Source organism: Cyrtonyx montezumae, unplaced genomic scaffold (genome assembly GCF_038088225.1).
Source record: "Cyrtonyx montezumae isolate F1298 unplaced genomic scaffold, pur_monq_1.0 scaffold_10, whole genome shotgun sequence".
NCBI classification, from domain to species: domain Eukaryota; kingdom Metazoa; phylum Chordata; class Aves; order Galliformes; family Odontophoridae; genus Cyrtonyx; species Cyrtonyx montezumae.
This window is the reverse complement of record NW_027071826.1, coordinates 43,496,518-43,517,370: the sequence shown is the minus strand read 5'-3', so window position 1 is coordinate 43,517,370 and position 20,853 is coordinate 43,496,518. Positions and strand designations below refer to the sequence as shown.

The 20,853-nt window shown below is 38.8% G+C and overlaps 2 protein-coding genes across 2 annotated transcripts in view; both read right to left on the bottom strand.

Moving 5' to 3' along the window:
* The window catches only part of LOC136060550 (mucin-5B), a 42,761-nt gene extending 39,912 nt beyond the window's left edge, over positions 1–2,849 (bottom strand). Inside the window, exons 1-2 of the mRNA XM_065755195.1 lie at positions 2,713–2,849; positions 1,076–1,276 (exon numbers count right to left, since the gene is read on the bottom strand). Of these exons, the coding sequence (XP_065611267.1) occupies positions 1,076–1,276; positions 2,713–2,809 (298 nt within the window). The 5' untranslated portion in view covers positions 2,810–2,849. The remainder of the gene's footprint in view (positions 1–1,075; positions 1,277–2,712) is intronic.
* Positions 2,850–11,005: 8,156 nt separating this feature from the next.
* Positions 11,006–20,853, bottom strand: part of MUC2 (mucin 2, oligomeric mucus/gel-forming) — a 65,994-nt gene continuing 56,146 nt past the window's right edge. The window contains exons 61-73 of the mRNA XM_065755598.1: positions 20,316–20,494; positions 18,740–18,809; positions 18,333–18,433; positions 18,142–18,173; positions 17,801–17,978; positions 17,057–17,161; positions 16,567–16,607; positions 15,394–15,516; positions 14,832–14,930; positions 14,093–14,221; positions 13,392–13,431; positions 13,018–13,147; positions 11,006–11,593 (exon numbers count right to left, since the gene is read on the bottom strand). Coding sequence (XP_065611670.1) covers positions 11,341–11,593; positions 13,018–13,147; positions 13,392–13,431; positions 14,093–14,221; positions 14,832–14,930; positions 15,394–15,516; positions 16,567–16,607; positions 17,057–17,161; positions 17,801–17,978; positions 18,142–18,173; positions 18,333–18,433; positions 18,740–18,809; positions 20,316–20,494 — 1,480 coding nt within the window. The 3' untranslated portion in view covers positions 11,006–11,340. The remainder of the gene's footprint in view (positions 11,594–13,017; positions 13,148–13,391; positions 13,432–14,092; positions 14,222–14,831; positions 14,931–15,393; positions 15,517–16,566; positions 16,608–17,056; positions 17,162–17,800; positions 17,979–18,141; positions 18,174–18,332; positions 18,434–18,739; positions 18,810–20,315; positions 20,495–20,853) is intronic.

The following is a 20,853-nucleotide window of genomic DNA, read 5'->3' as shown; positions in this document are numbered from 1 at the left end:
GAGTGTTTTGTAGCTGAGAATTTGCTCTATCGAATAGAGCTACTGTAATCTTCATAGCTTTTGTCATTTCCACTGAAATAAACAGGAGGCATTACTTTTGGAGCAACCTATATACTTCAAGTGCATGTAAGACATCACTTAAATTATTTTTCATACCGTTGATGCATAAAGTAAATATGAATCAAAGAAGGCTACACACAGAATTAAATAATTCTTGCTACATTGTGCTTTTGGCACCTCTTCTGGGCCTATCTGAATAGCAAGGAAAATGAGCAAATTTCTTTGCATCCCTGATACAGCACATTTAGGAATATCAACACAGCAGTTTCTTTCAAGATCAAATCAGAATCAAACATTGGTATATTCAGAGAACTCTAAATTATTGTGAGATGTTAATATCTAAGAAACAGCATCTTGAAGTCAGAACCATGAGACAAAAGCTCAAGTGCCAAAAGGTTCTTACAGAAACAACTTTTTAAACAGATTGGTATAAGTGTTCACAGCAATGAAGCAGAATAGTTAGCACTTTTTTACACAATAATGAAAGGAAATCAGATATTTTCACTCCTTCTTGGAAGTGTAATTGCTAGAATTACTAAGACAGCAGTAGCAGTCACATCAATTGTTTGTTTATCGAGTGATGAGGAGAAGTATAAGATATTCAAAGCCAAACCAGGAGGTAACAGTGCAAGAGAGCACAACAATGTGGTTCCTCCTAATGGAGGAATTCACACTAGTCAACCAAGCTTAGCAGGCATTATATAAAAAATGTATGCAAAATGTTTTAAAAAGGGCATCCCTTTTTTATGATGCATATTATATGCAGAGAGTCTCCTTTCTTAAGATCAGTCATTTAGGACATAAAGCAGCTGATACACTAACCAGTGTTGGAAAAAAAATAATGAAACAAGAATAAATGATTTGAATTACTTAAAGATGAGAAGGTAAAATGCTAAACAGTATCTGGCATGCCTACAGCTCTTACATGAGTATGTTACATCTTTTTATTTAACAAATGTAGTTGTCACCTAAGGAGATCAATATGCAAACCAAGAATCTTAGAATTTTTTCTTACCTATCTGAACTGGTTCCTTCCCTTTGCAAAAACTCCAAATGATGCAGAAGATCCAAAACGACCTCCCCTTTTTTATTTCCATCTTGCCATGAAGTGGTAACTTGAAAATCCTTCCCGGGAAGTGTTTTTTTTCTTGGCTTATAGGCAGATTTTTATAGTCCAGGAATTTGGCGTGAGAACAAAACATTGATGGCAGGGTACCTGAAAGGTGGAGCTTCATTCATTTTTCTTTCAGTTGTCCATGTTCAGCACCAAACAACCTTCTGTCTTTCGGAAAAGACAAGTATCCATTTCTCTCCTCTCTATGGGGATGGAGAATTGTCCTTATCTCCTTTCTTTAAAATGTTTGTTTTCACTTTCATTAATGTTGCTTTTTCTTTAAGTAATAGTTGTTTGTTTGTTTGTTTTTTCTTTTACAGCACTGGGTTAGTAACAAGCAACCACTGCCACTTTTTACAGTTTTTCTCTGGTCTGCACATCAGCGCAGTCCTCCAGCTCAAGGAAGAGTTTGTCGCTTCTGCTATCTTGATGAATATATTTCGAAAGGTTACAACTAAAAATATTTTAAGGTCAGGCATTGCGTACACTCATAAGGAGTCATAACCATAAAACATCCAGAGGGTTCAGTCATGTTATCTAAATCAAAATCTTCCCTCTTTTAGTTTGAAACAATTTCCTCCTGTCCTGTCACAACAGCCATGTCCTCTTCTTTCTTATAGCCCCCCTTTAGGTACTAAAAGGCCACTAACAGGTCTTCCTGGAGAAGTAAACATGACAAGAAGAAATGATTTCAAACTAGCAGGGAATATTTATATCAGATATAGGAAGAAGATTTTTACAATGGCAGTAAGGTACTTGCACAAGTTGCCCAGAGAGGCGGTGGATGCCACATCCCTGGAGACACCCAAGGTCAGGCAGGATGGGGCTCTGAGCACCCGATCTAGTGTAGGTGTCCCTGATCACTGCAAGGGAGTTGGAAGAGACAGCCTTTAAGGGTCCCTTCTAACTCAAATGATTCTATGATCAGATCTATGTTCTACTATAGGATAGTTATTAAATATCCTGTCATAGATGTTTGATGCCAGGAACTTTAGTGACTCCTGTGGACATTTATTTGATGTGTTGGCACAAGCTGTCCTTCATCTGACCCATGCTGTAGGTGGAACCACCTCTGAGGGACAGAAAGCCTCTCACCCAGACAAAAAAAATCTGTCAAACAAGCAGAAAAGACATTCCTACATGTTCAGCTGCTCCATTCTCCTTTGGGAATGCAGTAGTGCCAAAATGACACCCAAAAGTAAGTGAGCAGGAATGTGGCTTGAAGTGGAGTTAGGTTTCAGCCTTTTTGCAAGTCCTTATGCCTGAGCAGCCCACAGACTTTTATCTTGTTGGCAGGCAGTGAGCCTTAAGGACTGTGCCTAGCTCACCACTTCACCAAGCCTTCTGGTGTGAACAAAGTTAAATGTCTGAATACTACTCCTCAGGTCTTGCAGTCATTCCCCTCACACATTTCTGAGCCACTTACTCAGGTGCAAACATCTGCCAGGCAAAGATTTGCGGCTGCTGCTGCTCTTAAGAAAGTCCCGCACTAGCAGGTGAGGGCATTGTGCAGTGCATGAAACATGAGTTCACGTTACCCTTTTCCCACTGTCTGTGCCTCATTAATTCCATTGTCAGACGCACTCGAGGCAGGGCACTACTGGAAGGTAAAGTCTGTTCTTGAAGCCATGCCATTTTGGCTGCTGTACAAACTGACAGACTTCACGGCACCAGAGATGGAAGTTATAGATTTCTGTTTCTTTTCCTTTTAATCCTCCTTCCCACTCTTCTCCACCCTAACAGTTATGATGTAGGACTACAGGATACCTAGCAAATAACATGTGAGAATATGACATTGTAGTTATGAGGATAACCTGAAATCCCATACAGTGCAGCAGTAACATTCAAAGCCAGCAGACTCTTCTGGTAACTTTCAGATCGAGTTTTGGTTGATGGAGCCTCCTTCTTGATTTTCCAAATCAAGGCTACATTCAAAACCTGCATGTAGAACTCTGTTAAGATATTGCTCTTTTGTTTTGTTTTTAAATCATGGTCCTCTTCCTTTCCAATTCCCATATAGGCAATCAATACATCTATTTCATTCACGGTGATATGAGAGTATAAAAAAAAAAAACAACCAAGAACCCAAAGATCTGATTCCTAACTTCAGAACAAAATGCCATTATCCCTGATGGGTAGCGTAAAAGCAGCATAAGCCACTTACAAAACAATTGCCAAAGATACCTTTCAGATTAGAGTGTCCCTTTCATGACAAAGACATGGTGAGACGTGCCATCACAGCTTCCAGCCCTCTGTCTCTTACATGAGGTTTGGGGCATGACAGAGTGGGAGGGAGGGATGAGCTGAAGCATGATTTTACCTTCAAGCCCCAGTTAGCACATATAGACGTGGGAGGAACATTAGCAGCACACGTTAACAATGCTGACCAAGGGACAGACAGAACAAAACAAACAATTCATCGAACCACCATCTACTTCAGCTCCATTCAGAAGTAGCATCAGACACCTGGCTGATCCCTCCTGCAAAAAAACAGAGACCCAGGAGATCCAATCCTTTTGCTGTGTATCATTTCTTACCTCTGCTTGTCTGCTCTGTCAAATTTGCTATTCCTCTGCCATTTCTTGGTGAGCACAGATCCTGCCAGTGACTAACTAGAGCTGCTGCTGTCAGCTTCTCTGCAGAGAACATGGGCTACATTCCTTGGGAATCACTGGATGCTCCAGTTCCCTGTAAACATTTTAGAGCTACTGATAAGTGAAGGATAAATGCATTTTTCAAATGAAATTTTTGCAGGCAAATGCAGCAACACTGAGGGTTTCAGAAGGAATATGTGGTAGCTTTTAGGAAGAAAATTCGGACCAACGCGTAATTAGTGAATATGTTGGTCTGTTGCCATGCAATTGTTGCTACGGCAGGCATGCAAGTTATAACTAATCCCCCTATAGTGAAACACTGGGAAAATATTTCCTTCCTTTATTGGGCCCTCCAGCTCATGAGGCCTTCACTCAGGTGCAGCTGTACTATCAAAAAGAACAATTCCTTTTGGCCTCTTTACAACCCATTTCATGGATCATTTGCCACTAAGGGGTATGTGATTTTAGTAAATGCAATTGGTAAATATTAACTCAGCTTCTTTATCGCCACTGACTCACTGGAGATAAACCGTCATGAAGGTAGTGTAATACATCAGTGACTCACATCCCACAAGCTTGGTAAAGGGGCAGTCAAACTGGAGGCATCTTAGGGGTCAACACCACTCGTACCCAGCAACTATGCTGACATCTAGCAGTTGCATTCGAATTGCAACCTTCTCTCAAAGGGTGATCCCATACGTACTGTAACTATCAAAGCTACCACGACATTTCTAATTCTCTGTCTTGAGTGAACTCAAGTGCTAGAGGTTTTGGCCTGGAAATCCCTTAGCATTCCAGGCCTTTCCAGGCAAAAGTAACTGTACCATTTCTTACACTGTGTGTCCACTGGGAAATTGCGTTTTACCAGCATTGCCTAGATGATAACTAGAGAAATGCTATCTAGTTCATCAAGAAGATAAAGTTAGCTAGGAAAACGATTAAATAGGAATTGGTATCGAGCCCTGTCGTGCTGACTCGATAACATCTGAAATAAATTTGGCAAACTATTTTGCATATAACTGATGGTTACAATAATCTTTTGCACCTTCCTAGCAGCCAGAATAATTCAGCATGGATTATGTTTTTGCCCTTGGTATAATCCCATAAAATTTAGGGAAGATTCAAAGATTTATTTACCTTTGGTTCGTTAAGTTTGTATCCATCACACAGTTTGAACTGGCTGATGGTATAACAGGCAGTTCATTGTCTATCAGGCAAAGTTCTAACAGGCAAAGTTCATTGTCTATCAAAACACATGAAGAATGCCTTTGGTATTTCAATTTTGGTAGGAGATGGGTGGGTGTTTTCTTATATTTTTTGCTTCAAAACAACAAGAAAAGAACTCCTTAACCTCTCATCTCATTTATAGGGTTCCTTGACCTTTCCAGAACTGATCAAGGACATCAGTTACTCCCATTTTGCAAGGAATCAGTTCAGCTGCTTCCTTTCTGCTTTTTTTTTGTTTTTGTTTTTGTTTTTTTTCCCAAGAAGATGTAGATCTTTCAAAATCCATATCCACAGATTGCAACGACATGGCTGAGTGGTGTTTGCGCACACAGGTCTCACTGACCTACTGGCACTTCCTCACTTAAGAAAAACTCTCTGCACAGAAAGCCATCTTATCAGGAGCCCTTGGGCTTGCTCTAACCAAAAGATTTTTCTTTAAACAACCTTCCTGATGAAAAACGTGGAGTATCAGAATAAAGAAACCCTTGGACCCACTTGGGGGAGGATATGAAAATTCTGCTTTAAGAATTACAACTTCATGGGTTTCAGAATAGAGCAAACACTACCCCCTCCCTGTAGTAAAAGCAATTTCTTCCCTCACAGATGCCAAGACAATGCAGAAAAGGCCACTGCATACTTAATACCAAAGTCAGTATAACTGTGAAATTACATGAAATTACGCATGCAGTCACCAACTCCACCACACTGAAAGTTACTAGAAGCCCAAAGAAATGCAGGATTTGACTTACTACGTTCCTATTCAAGGCCCTCAGGCCATCTGTGTTTTTAAGAGGGAGCAGGAGTGTACAGCTCCCACAGATACTGCAAACAAAGAGCAAAGAGTCCTCAGCTACACTAGTCCAAAGAGACAAGCTATTGAAATGTCACTGCAGTGCCAGGTCACGGGCACTGTGCAAAGCTGTGTTCCTTGATCAGAGTTCCTGTTGCTTTTGTTACTGCTTAAGAAGAGAGCTGCGTGAAGCAACATCAACCCCAGCTCTACTTGATTTCTAGGGTAGTTGGATATATACTTCTTCACTTATGTAAGAAGGAAGAGCTTTCTTCTCCACCTCCCTCCCCACATCTTGCAAATCTTGCCAGAACATGATGTTTCTCTTGTCATTAAGTCAGACTAAGCTGCCTGGGAAAAGTCTATTTTTCTGCTGCTTCTCTGAATCAAGACCAGCATCAGCATAGCTGACACTCATAACTAGCCCTTCCTTTTAGCCTTCAAGGCAAATGAGAATGTTTTACCTGCCAAATGTACCACGTAGTTCAAGAAACACGTAGATGTGGTACTTAGGGACATGGTTTAGTGGGCAATATTGGTGGTAGGTGGACAGTTGGACTAGATGATCTTAGTGGTCTTTTCCAACCTTAATGATTCTATGATTCTACAATAGGTCCAGGAATAAATTTCCAGGATCATTCTTAGAAGGTGATCTTTGTCTACTACATAAATGAAAACAGAATCCTCCCAGAAATCATTTGTGTTGAAGTGGAATTTCTTCTCACTGGAAGATTAGTGATCTCATGGAACTAAGGTAGACTGACAGTAGTTGGGAGAACACGTTTCTTTTTCGAAGGTGGAGAGGGGGGCTAGCCAAAAGCATAGCCAAATGTGACATACAACATTTTCTGTCTTTATACTAGTCTACAACAAAAATATGCTTCAATGTGGAAGTTGTTTCACTTAAAAATATCAAAAATACATTGAGTTCTGCTATTTTTTGTGAGTTTTCTCAAAGTTTAAGTCTTAGAATAAGAAAAAAGTATAAGTAGGTCTTTTTACTGTTCTAGAGACAAGTTTGTAAAACGAATTCAAGTATTTTATATATGAATACTGAAAAATTGGAATGTTAAAGGAAGCCCAGTTAGAAGGGTGATGTTGAAAAAAAAGGTATCATGATTTTCTATATTGGTGATGGGAATAAAGCTTATATAGCCTGGCTGGAAGTTAGTCTGTGAGGCTGCCAGTTAAGAGAACAGAGATTTACAGTAGCCTAGGAAGACTGAGTTGATTTAGGAAATCTGGCTTAGGAAGGGGGCTGCTGAATTAGAACTTGTTTTCCATTAAAATACACCCCACTCTCCAAAACTGCTGTTAGAAGATGAAACATAAGAAACTGCATATCAGCTCAACAGTTATTCAACAGTATTTCAGCTTTTTGTTCGCTACAGTTTTCTTTCCTATGACTTTAGAGTTTGTCAATCTATCTCTGCCTCCTCTTTTCACAGTATCTGAGTTTGCTTTGCTACACAAGCTCAAACAGTGTATAACAAGCACCATAACTACATGATTATTTACTCAGGGCTTTGCCTTTGCTTAAGTCCTTTGATTGGGGTTTATGTGCTGAGTACCATGTGCTTAGTTCAATTAAGTTTGGTTTAGCAAAGTACAGTTCAACAATCAACATATGGAAAATTCTATCTTGCCCTTCCTCTCCCATGGCATAAAATGATTATGTCCTAATATTAAATTACATCATTAAAGAAGATAGCAATTCGATCAGAAATCTCTTATTTGTTTTCCTTTGCAGGAGGTAGTTCTTGTTTTGTATAGGGTTTTTTCCTCCACTTCTGAATCCCATCCACGTCAGCTCAGAGAGCAGCAGTGATTTTTTACACACCAGTAACAAGCATTTGCCTTTCTGGCCCAAACAGTTGTCCAGCAATGGTTCATGAAAGAATTGCATTCACTTTAACAGAAAACCTTCTGAGAAGTTCTCCCTCTGTTACTGGTAGAGTCATATGAACAGCACTGATTTGCCACAGTAGCTCCAGATAACTGGGAAGAAACTGTTCAAGATTAAAACTGCCTTGGAGAAGACACCAACTGGGAATAACCCATGTACTTCCAGACATGGTGCATGCCACAATCACCTTGCCTCCAGGGAAGCATGTAAAAAAGATTCAGGGAATACTTGTGTACAACCTCAGCTTATCAGAGTGGCCAAATGTTTCAGAGCTGTGCTAGAGGTCCCCTGCTGCAGTGCCCTTTATTCATGTGGCAATGGCACCTACTGTGAGCTACAGTCAACCCACTCAGGTTTGCTTCAGCATTCTGCTGCAGTCTCCTTGGCTGAGCCTATGCTGTAAGACTGCTTCTGCCTAGGAATTACTTGTCTGAGCAAATCTGAGGCAGGGACTCAAAACCTCAACCTCTAGCAAGCAAGGCAATGATCTTGCTGTGGATAAATTATAGCTTTAGTCTTTGCTTAGGATATTTCAGCCTGCCCTTATCTGCCCTTCCTTCCCTTAGCCTGTGTGTCTGTGGCAGGGGGGGTTGAACTTGATCCTTGAAGCCCCTTCCAACCCAGGCAATTCTGTGATTCTATGATCAATTCTGTGTTGTGATCAAATCACAAGAGAGCTATGATTTTTTTGTTTCGTTCACCAGAATGGCCATGCAGGCTCAAGCACTGTAATGAAGGCTTCAGGTTCATATTCAAATCCCATGCTTAATGGAATTTTGTTTGTCTCCAGCTTAGGGAAAGTATGCCAAAGTGAGGTCAAACCAAGCAGCTCTTGTAGGGCAAGAGCTAAGGCTCTACTTTTGGTCCCTTGAAAGTTCCACTTGCCTCTCAAGAATGCTTCCTGTTTTTGCAGAGCAAAAGTAAGCAACTGGAGAATAAAAGTAAGAAACAAACCTAATGGAAGCTCTTTGCCACCAACTGAAGTGGTGAATTAGATAAAAAGTGTAGGAGGAGAGGAACATGGTTCTCAGATATGGAGACACACCAGTGTTTCAGCCAACCTGACCCCCAGCTGAACTCTGCTGGAGCTTTTGCTGCACTCTTTGCTAGACTCTGGAGGACTCCAAACTTCCTGAAGGACAGAGAAATTCTTGGAGGACAGCTCATTTTCTTCCAGTACCAATACTTTTTGCAAAGTCAGTGCCCTTTTATGTCTTGCTTGGAATCAGAAGATTCCAATACCTCCTCTGTAGCCCCTTAATGGGCTAACACAGCTTTGTGTTCAGTTAGCCTCCTGGGTTTTCCAAAGAAGGATGACTGTATCCTGCCAATGCAACAGTTCTTGCTTAAGAAATTAAATACTTTGTGGGTCAGGAAGGGCATGTTGCCACTTGCTTTCAAGGAGACTGTGGGAAGGACCAAAACCACTGCTCACTGCCACTATTACTCTCTTTGATGATATGCACATTTAATACTTCTTTCCTTCCTCTCTTGTCATCCACTATAATACACGTGTGAACTGAACTGCAAAGTTCTGAGGTGACAGAGTGCAGAAAGGAGGATTGACGTACAATTTGACCTGGAACTGCAAAGCACTTGTAAGTGAGAATTCTCTGACAACACCTGCTCTCAGGAACCTGCTTAGAGGCAGCACTGACCCAGCAGCAAAACCAAAGGGGCTGCTGAATTCCTAAGCACTGTAAAGAATCATAGAATCATAGGGGTCGGAAGGGACCTCAAGAGCACCATGTTGTGCACATTCATACCAGAAGGATTTATTTTAATGCTTACTAAAAGTATATAAGTTCAGTGGGGAAATATCTACATCTACTATTCTCAGAACTAAACCTATTTACCTGGTAAAATACAAACTCCCTGTTGTAAGCAGCAGGATTTTTTGTCCCTGAAGTCATTTTTCATTCTTAGCCTTACACTGCCCTGTAGTGGCAAAGCCAAAATCTGCAGTGATACTGGTTACACAGAAGCTTTTAACTTCCGTAATTAGAACTGGTTTGCCCATCACTAAGAGGGACAAAATAAACCTTGCAGTGGCATTAAAATGACACTACAGAATTGGAATAGTTTGTCTTTTTCATAGGAAACAAGACAAATTTGCTTATGCCATGCATCTGCTTGTCTCCAGAAGCTACTGACTGACTCCAGACAAATTCAGCTGCAAAAATGAAGCCAGACATCATCAGATTTTAAAACAAGTGGTCTTAAAACAACTCAAGGAAGAGAATGGATGTACTGCCAGCACAGAAGCTGCTAGACAACAGAGAAAGTGAACTGATAAATGCCCCAGGAGAAAATTCTCAGTCACATCTTACAATGAACCAAGAGACAGAAATCCTTAGAATCCTACACTGAAGTAGAAATCAGGCTTCATCAGAGTTGGAGCCTGCTACTTAAAGTGAGTAAATTTCCTTCTTCTCAGATCAGCTATCGCTTCCCCCCAGCTCTATAAAGACAGTATTCTGAGGATGCAAAATGTCCAGTGTCTTATTTTCTGTACATCCCTACTGTTTTCTGTTTTTCAAGCTGTAGCACATTCAGCAGGGCTCATAGCAACACAAAATGGCATCAAGAGTTCTAGTACTTCAGGTAGCAAAGATGCTTGTATTCAAGTTGGTGGCACAAGAAGAGTTACTTTTAGCTCTCAGAAGGTTAAGACAGCTACTGTTCATCAATAGAGGCAAAAATAACACAAAATGCAATGCCTGCACACAGCAAGTATGTGTTACTCTAATTGTACTTGAGCTGTCTTCAAGAGAGCTGTCTGGCTTTCAGCTAATGCCCTTCAGCTACCTTTGTAATGAGATCAGATAAATAGGCATTTCAGAATGCAATTCAGTGAATCTCCTTTGGTATGAGATGAATGAACGTTGAAAATGGCTATGTCACTCCATTTCATGTAGGGAAAGCCTTGATATGGACATCCTTTGTGTGGAGGTGGAAATTTGAAGACCTCCCACTATAGCACTAATTATATATTCTTCAAAGTTCAAACAATGTGAATGAATTTCATATTCTCAAAGCCAAAGGACTACTATCTTTGTGAAGAGACGTAACTGTGATGAACTGAGACTGTTCTAACACACAGCCCTGCTAAAATGAGACCTGGTGCCAAACTAGAGTGAAAGTTTCTCAGAGTCGTTTGAATAATTTTATGATGCATTATTCTTCTTATTCTTCTTCAGATTCGGCAGTCACAATCAACTTTTATCCCACCAGACAGGATCCTCCAGACAGGAATAGTTCAGTTTTTAGAGAGTTCCAAATTGATATTGCAAAAGTTTTGAAAATACATCAACAAACTTCCTCTGACTTGAAAAAAAAAGACTTTCCTTCTCTTTTAAAACTCAAGCTCATCTAGATAGTACGTGAATAAGCACAAAACCCATGCTTTTTTTAAATGTGCTTTTAATCATTCAGAGAAAATAAGTTGATTTAAAAATGATCCAGAGGGGTATGCAACTTGGAAGAAAGTTCACTGTACTTCTGTACACAAATAAATAGAGCAGTGTTAAAAATAATCGGAGAACATACAGGATAAAGTAGTGGGGAAAAGCTAAGTTCAAAAGCTATCAAGGAAGATCAGTGTGGTGCACAGATCCTTTAATTGAGAGCTGTTAGCTTTTTTTCTGCTTCATTTTGATGTTAAGCCGATGGCCCTTTTCCTGTGATTTTGAGTGCTCTCATCATTTTCTTCTGTGCTCCGAGACTCACTAGATTCTGAGGTTATGCACTGAGTGTCCTGACAGCCGCAGCTTTCCACATACACATACTTATGTTTAATTGACTTTCCAGAGGGACATTTCAGTTCCACTTCCTTCATGCTAGTTTTTACTTCCTTGCAGCAGGAACAACTGTGCTCCATAGAGCTGGCCTCAACAGAGTACCTGTTAAGATGGAGAAAGGCAACATCATTTTGCGCTAGAAGCCAGCATACAAAGGAGAGAGTGAAGACAGGTACAGGACTCCTGTGGGAGTTTGGTTCTGTATGCAAAAAAGCCATATTTGGGGCTGATGAACAGTCCTAAGCTCATCTGACAGAGCAGTAGTTATAACGATATGAATTTAAAATTTGTTGCGTTTGGATGAGATTTTCTTGTAAAACATACATCTTATTATAGACTAGGTCCTACTGAAGAAACACAATGAGTTCTAGGAGTTCAGTTTCCTTATATTCCTCTCATCATCCCAGCACTGAGAGATGCTAAACACACTGGATCAAACAACAAAGGGCAGATGCAGCCCTGAGCTGAGAAAGAAAACGACATAGACTTGTGGCTACAATGCCATCTACAATGGCATCATATCAGTGGGCTAGAAGAGCTACAATTTTATCAGATGAATCAAAGCGTATATTCCAAAACAGGAAGTGTTAAGAGGAAGAGGAACCAGCAGCTCCTTTTGTTGCTATCTCACAATAAAGATGTTTTCTGCAGCACTGTGTCCATCATCTTTCCAAATAACAATGTAACATGCAGAATCTGTCAATATCAGGCCATAAACTGTGCCAAGAACCATCTTTTTCTTATGCTTGCATGCAGAGGCAGCTCCAGCAGGACTCTAAGACTGTGAGGTGTTTGAAAATATTAATAAAACCCTCTGGCTAACTGCGGTTCAATCTTGAGTAAAGGCCAGTTTTCTTTCATGTGAGGTACCCAATGGTATATGCAGCAACAGGCAGTAAGTGACAGCTTATTTGGGGATTTAGAATTATCCTATTCTAATGTGTTTTAATAGCATTATACCATGTGTCACACTAGCCTCTTTATTGTAGATTTACAGAGAGTAACATTTAATGAAACTACTCTACCAACACTACTCCTAAGGCATTTGTTTTCTCACTTTTTTATCGTATAAATATTGTGCATGTTTGAAACTTTCTTTAAAAGATAGTCTATTTCATTTCATATGTTAATGTATATCTCTATATGCTAACTCTTGAGAGGCAGCTTTTTAGCTTATGAAGGATTGATTGCTCTCTGGTCTCACTGACATTACAGGAAATAATCCATGATCTCTTTTGCAGTGACTTCTATCCAAGACAGGCTGACACAAACGAAAGACGAGTCATCTCTTAACACAGATAGAACTTGCCATAGCTGTCTTAATCCCAGTGCAGTCTACAAACCTTTTCTGCTTTTTGTTAAACTGAATCAACTGCTGAGTCAGAATTTTCATTATTTTGTGCCCTGAGTTTGAGCTGATAGTTTCAAGTCTTCTGTTGTTCTGTAGTCCATCAATTTATTGCTCCTTTTACATAAACAATGTCAGTGGCAGAATTTAAATCTCATTGTCCAATCAGTTTACTTACAGTGAGAAAGTTCCACATGTTCCTTCACATTCAGTCAGGACAACTCTCTCCAGAGAACGGCAGTTCTTATAGACGATAAAGTCTTTTCTTTCACGGACAGAACATGGTGTGGGGCTATCCAGAAGTGCACCTAAATGGAAAGATCAGCAAATACTTCCAGTGAAATAGCTCCATATTTTCCCTGAAGTTCAGTCTTTCTGCTTCAGTTTAAACCTTCCCAGACAGATTGGGCACTGAATGCTTACAGTAACAAGCATAAATACAGGTGCACCTATTTAAATACAAACATATCAGACTCTGAATAATAAAATTGGCTGATATAAGGAGAAAAATAATTTCCTGTATTGTTAATTCAGGTATACTGACATACTTACAGGTTTTGCAACAACCATTAGGTAAGAATGTAACAGTCCCCTAAAAGAAGAAAAAAAAAGACAGGAAAAATGGTATTATTTTCTTTCCTGTATTAAAGAGGTTTTTAGGCCAATAACAGAGAAGAGCAATTCTTCAATGGCTAGAAATTACTAGCTAAAACTCTGGCACTTGCCAGAATAAACAAACATTATGGTCTATACCAGACTTGAAATCTATTAATTTACTGAGGACTGTGGAAATACAGATGAAATTTTAAAGGAAGTCTACAATAATCATCAAACCATTATTCCAAAAAAAATTAAAAATATATTTTCTCAGAGACTTCTTTTATATACTTGTATGATACATAGTGTTACCGCCTACTGACTGGACAGCTTGTATTTCTGTGACATTCAAAAAACCACAATTCTTTTTTAGGTATGATCTCTCACAAAATAATCAGCAAGTACTTTTATCTGAATTCTGAACAGTTGTTTTTTTTTGACTACTGAGATTTGCCAGAAGAACCTTAAACTCTCAGTCAGCTATCTGATTAAATATACTTTGTAGGTCTGCACTTAGATGAAACAAATATGTGCCACTGAGATAGAAACTTTGCAGAATGATCACCAGAGTCATGGAGACATTGGTAGTTTGGTTGTTGAACTAAACAGAAGTAATTTATGCATTACGTAGAGGGCAGTTTTCCACATCAACTTACAGGTTTGCAGCTCTCCTCATTGAATGCAGGACAGGTAATCTCAGATGTGGAAGAGATAAGCTGGTTCTTGAGACTTGTACAACTGTAAATGGTGCAGTTGTTGTAAGGATCATTTACAAACTCTCCAGGCTGCAAATGAAATACAAAAGGTAATACGAAAAGGTGAAGGGAGCTCAGACAAATCTTCCTCTTCTCTGCAAATGACTTTCATGTTGTTTCTCAGTCAATTATGTTTAGGTTAACAGCAATTTTGAATACAGATTTTTGTGTACACTGCAGCATGCAACAAGTAGAGAGAATCTGCAGTTTAACATGGGATTTCCCTTGAAAAAGAAAAATCCCTCTACTTAGAGTACATTAGCAATAATAGCAAAGTCACTGTGTCCATGGATTTTGCCTGGGGAAAGATCCAGGCAATAAAATTGTTTCATCTGCAGAGTTTTCTAACATGCTTCACTACACAGAAACTAAATAACAGAGAAAACTTCAAGCTTCTAATCACCACTAAATAATAAAATAAATCTGCAAAAACCTTCCCATGATATTACTGGCTTGTCAGTCCAGAAAAAGTCTTTCAGAAAATTTGATTTCATTAATACTTCCCTCAGGCCAAAATACTGCAGATTGTCTTTGCTTTAGGTATGTTGTTGACATTTCAGATGCAAAGTTACAGAAAGCTTTCTCTTTGAAAAGAGGAAGTTGACAAATTTGGTAGAGGTAACATGTAGAGCACACTTACGTTCAATATGAGACTGGAACCATGTGATGTATGTATAATACACTTTGTCTGCACACATTTTCCACAACATTCACCTTCTACGTGTTGTCGTTCATATCCCTAGATGTTAAAATTAGATAAAAATGATAGCACTGATAGATGCACTGTGGAGAAACAAGTGAAAACACACTGACCCATGAACTGATTATGCCTTGAAGCACACTCTAGAAATGTGCATTTCTGTGCTAGAGTCCACCAAAAAAGAAGTTTAAAAAGTTAAAAAAAAAGCAGGCTACAGATGGAATCAGCAGAAACACTACGTTAAGTACAACTAAAAACTAAGTACCATTCCATCAAGTGCACTAAAGATATTTCTTAGCTAATCCTCCCAAGGTTAACTGGATACTGATGGTTACACTGTCAAGCTACACAAAATAGATTGCTCAAGGACAGTCAGTGTCCACGATTTAATTGTATGCTTGCTTTCAGCTCCCCATAAGTAACACATGTAACATATTGATTACAATGCTTTTTATGTACATGGGTGTTATATTTGTTTGTTAGTTTCACATTTGTCACTTACTGGTTCACAATAAGTATTGCATGGAATATGTTCACAGGAGATGACATTCAGTTGAGTGCTGATGTTAACTTCATTAGTGCAGAAGCAATCGTGGCACTTATCAATGAAGACTGAGGAATTAGGCTATAAATTTAAAGAAACAAAGGTTCATATATTAATGAGATACAACAAGTGACAGACATTCTTTAATTCCCAAAAAACCACTAAACCAAACAATAGAATAGGAATCCATCATAAACACCACCGGAAATATATTTGTCTAGATGTTTATGAAGACAATAAACATTAATGTTTAAGTTAAGATAGTTAACTTAAACATTAACTATCAAGAATATCAATATAACAGTTACAAGAAGATTCCTGTATCAATTATCAATGATCTATCTTCTCCTAGACACATTAACAAGGACATTTTGCTATGTTAAGCTGAGTCCACAATCTCAGTAATTCTGTAGCTGTTTTTACAGGCACCTATAACCAGGAAAGCTGCATGAACTCTATCTGATCTCACAGTTGTAATACCATGGTATCAGTAAACAAAGTTTGTAGTAACCAACTAATGGAATCTGACTGCATTTATTACTGCTTTCATTATGGTATCGCATGCAGTCTCATTAAATCTAATTAATTAATGTTGAATTAAACTTCACATGTCTTTGTTGAAGTCCTACATAGCAAAGATAAACTCAGATATTGAAAGCAAAGGAGTCATATATATATATACATATATATTACATATAAATATATATATGCATACATATATATTACATATAAATATATGCAAGAAAATAGTCACTAGACCTTAAAGAAATCATTAGGGTTCTATGTTTGTTCAGAATAACCTTTCTTTACAAATCTTCTTATTTCTGAAAGCAGTGGCTAAAATTAACATAAAGTGCTAACAGTAAGCATGGACTGACTTTTAAAAATGTATAAACGCTTCACTCTGAAGCCAAATCACTCTCTGGTACTGACATTTAAAAACAACTCTCTATTCACAGCAACACTTTCGGAAAATATTTGAACATTATTAAGCTGATAAAACCCTGAAAAATTTTGAAAATTTCTAAGATTTTGTTTTTCTACTGGATAAACTTCCTTATAGCACTTCCGTTGAAGTATGCTGAATGGTCTTTTAAGCATTTTCAGAAGACTGTTGAAATATTAACTCACCAAGAACTCAGCATTCTGATGTACACAAACGTTCTTGGGAACTGTTAACAAGAAAGGAGTGAGGCAGTTACATGACAGAAAAAAAGTGTTTACTCCAACTCTAGGTACACTCATTTCTTCCACAGTGAATAACAATGCTCACATTCAAATACACTGGTCATTCCACATTTCTGATAGCAGATGTGGCATACATGAAGTACAAGAACAAATACTGAATGTGAAAAAGGGAGGAAGATTTAATCCACCATACACAGTCCAGTTCCCAGTCAAGAATATCAATATAACAGTTACAAGAAGATTCCTGTATCAATTATCAATGATCTATCTTCTCCTAGATACATTAACAAAGACATTTTGCTATGTTAAGCTGAGTCCACAATCTCAGTAATTCTGTAGCTGTTTTTACAGGCACCTATAACCAGGAAAGCTGCATGAACTCTATCTGATCTCACAGTTGTAATACCATGGTATCAGTAAACCACAGACTTACCACACTGGTACTGAGGACAGCACTCATCACTGGGAATGTAAGTGTAAACTTCAAATCCCAATGTACACTTGGGAGGCTCAGTTGTGCACAAACTTGTGTTACATTCTGGAAAAAAAAAAAAAAAGGAATAACACAAAAAGTATATTAAATCACAGGTAGGAAAAGGTATCTCTCAGAGTTCCCATTTAAGCACTATTTCATTGCTAGGGACCCTCCCAAAAGGAAAAAGTTAGAGGATGCATTTTTCCTAGTAAATCCAGTCACTGGACTGGAAACTGCACTCGTTTATATATATTTTTCTAGTACATAATTACCTACTGTAAGGAAAGTATCACAATTATTTGCAAAGAAAGAGTGGATAACTTCTACAGGTCTCTCCCTCTCTCTCCTTCCAAGATTGTAGGCAACTGTTACAAAATGAAAACCATACAGCCACGGAGAGTTCTATGATCCAACTGAACTTTTGTTTGAAAAAAATTTTATTCTACTCAAACCTCAAACTCAAGAACTGTAGATGCAGTTATGCTGAATCCCAGAATATAAAATTCCATTATGTTTATCCGTATTATCCACAGCAATATTAAAAAACGTTTTATTTAACACTGGATAAACTGATTTAAAAAAAAACAAACAACACATTATTTCTTGGCTCCCTATTTCAGATCTCTGATGCTAAACTAGCTCTTTTCCTTTCTGTTCCTAAAAAAATAGAGAAAGGGTTAAAAAAAAAAAACATTAACTCACTGCAAGTGAAAATGGGGCAGCAGGGGTCTTCAGAGTTGACTTCACTGACTTCATAGAAGCCTTTCCCAGTACAACTCCTCTTATTTTGTTCAGTACACTTGTGAGGCTCACATACAATACCATTTCCACCTTCCAGGCAAATACAGTCCTGGCAGTTTGCTGTAAACTTTTCTCCAAACTGTTATTACAGAAAATAAAGTGAATGATTGTATATTTATCAATTAAAAAGAACAAAAGTAAAAACAGGAATGAAAAAAGCTGAGGAACCACAAAACTGCAGACTACTTTCTTCTCCCCATACCCAACCTCGCCTTAGAATACAAAAGTAAATGGCAGCGTACCTCTCTTGGTATCATATCCAATCCAACGCAGCCTGTGAAAATATCAAAATAAATCTGCATTACTAATCAGGTAACAGTAGATATCCTCACTATATGTTGTATGGATATCATATACAGATCTACATTGTATGCATCAGAACAAAACAAAATAGGAAACAAATAAGTACCCAACTGAAGTAAGTAAAACTCACCACAGGTGTTTACACAGACATCCACACCAGAGTCAAACAGCATTGTACCATCAGGACAGAAACAGCCTTCCACTTGTTTAACTGAAGTTCCATTTTGTGGACTGTATGAGACAAAATGTTCAGAGGAAAACCCTTACTATCATAGGCACACATAGGAAGGTTAAGCTGAATAACCATTTACTGAAAATAAAGTGCAAATAATTGGTTCTTCTGAGATTTACAGGTTGTCAGGTGTTCAGTTTAGTCAAACAACATGAGTACAAGCATCTATATTTAGGATCAAGAGAACAGTGGTAACAAATAAGACAGTTATGACAGGAGGTTGGCTGATTTTTCTCAGCCACCTATGCTTCAGATATGGCTGAACAGTTTTATGAGATGTAACTAACAGTGGAAGAATTCTTTACCTTGACTTGCAGGTTGCCTCCTGAGTAGGACCACATGCTCTATATTCTTTATGTTTGGGACATTCATAAGCTGGAATGGGAAAATAAAAAAGAGGAAGTACCCCGTAAGAATATCATACAAAGTTCTCATGATCTTATGCCAAGAACTTAAACATTAACTACTCATTTGCCTATGTATGTTTGACAATCTTGAGAAGCTAAGAGGTTAAACAGATATCAGACTCATGCCATTTTGCCACAGAGATACAGTACCATCATTTATATTTAAGGAGATAAAGCCAGGAAGCAATATATTGACTACAATTTTTTTCATAATTTCAGCTTCTTTTGTATAAGTTCTCAAATAGGAATGTATTCCTACCCTCCTATTCTCCTTTGATTACACTAAATAAAAGAGTCATCTGCCAATACCTGCAAAATACAGGTATATAAATATCCCAGTTCTCTCACACTCTCTTCACAAGAGGTCCTCCAACCCTTCAATCATTTTTTCAGTCTTTCCTAGGACCCACTTCTATCAGCCATGTACCTCACTCATACAAGGCACTCCAGGACTGGATGCAGTACTCCAGATGCAGTATTCCATTACCTACTCTGTTCTGATATTGGGGGCTGTTCTGACCCAGGTGCAGGACATAGCCTCAATGGATTTATGAGGCTCCCATAGGTCCAGAGCTCAAGCGTGTTAGGGTCCATCTGGATGGCATCCCTTCCCTCAGACTTATCAGCTGCACCACTCAGCTTGGTATCATCTGCAAACTTGCTGAGGGTACACTCAGTCCCACTGTCTATATCACTGATTAGCACTGGTACTTTTCTTAACTACCATGACTTCTCAAATCTGAGGGAGTGTTGTTTAGCAACTACATCGGACGATTTCCTGTGCAATATACTTCATAAGGTCTTATGGACTTGTGTACATTCCAGTTCAGCAGATGGTCTCAAACTGGCTCTTCTATCATAGTGGAAAGGACTTTAACACCCCAGCCCCTGCCTTGAGGTTCCAGGAATTGAGAGATGTGGGAAGAGAGATTACCAGAGAAAAGTGAGGCTTTTCTGAGAAGCAATACTTGTAGAAGCCCATCTTATTCTTCACATTCCTTGCTACATTCAACACCAGTTATCCCTTAGCTTTCCCGATTCCATCTAAGCACTGTCCCTGTATTCTTCCCAGGGCACATGACATCAGTTCCACTGCCTATGCATCCCCTACTTGCATATCAGTTCAGTAAGAAGACAGACATCCCAAAAGATGCCCCTAACTGTTGGAAAGTCCTGGCTGCTTGAGTTCTGTAGTAGCTGGTTCTATGAAGATCCCTGGGAACTGACAGCTGGGGCAGCCAGAGCTCCCACACTCTCAGTCGGCCCTTTCATTAGACCTGCTATGTGCCAGCCAGCCCCTCTACACAAAGCAGCAGCTCAGAAAGCTCCTCAGAAGCCCCCAAGGCACCTCACATGCTTCAGCAGCTACTGCTGCTGCTAGCACCAGCTTCCTGAGGTTTGAACTGAAACAACTGAAACGTACATTCAGTATAAGATTCCCTACACAGTTCATGATAAATGCCCAAATACTTACAGCAAACACCATTGGTATGACTTCTCCAGTCAATGCAGACGTTTTGATCAGCACAGACAGATGCATAGATCTGCAGACTTGAGCATTCCAGGTCTAAGTCGGGAAGCGTACAACTATCAAAAACGCAAGCTGCATAGTATCTATCAGGCTTAACAACATCATGGCACTTCTCAAACACACTAAAAACAGAAACATATGCCATTATTAGTTATTGAATAATACGTAACTTCTCCAATGTGCTTAGCATGTTATACTGTGGCAAAAGTGACACTTAAGGAGATGAGAACAAGGATTATTACTGACAGATTTCCACTAAGATCATTTGACTAGATTGTAACCTTCCAACAAACTTTAAAACACTCTCCCCCTCAGCTATGAAACACCCAGGCACCAATATTTTCACTCTAGGAGCTACATTAATATTATGAAGTGTACTAATTAGCTATTTTTCAAACTAGATTTTATCTGAATTACTTTTTCAAAATTACTAGGTTCAAAAAACTAAGATGTTTTTTTCAGCTGGGTTCTCTTTGCTGCT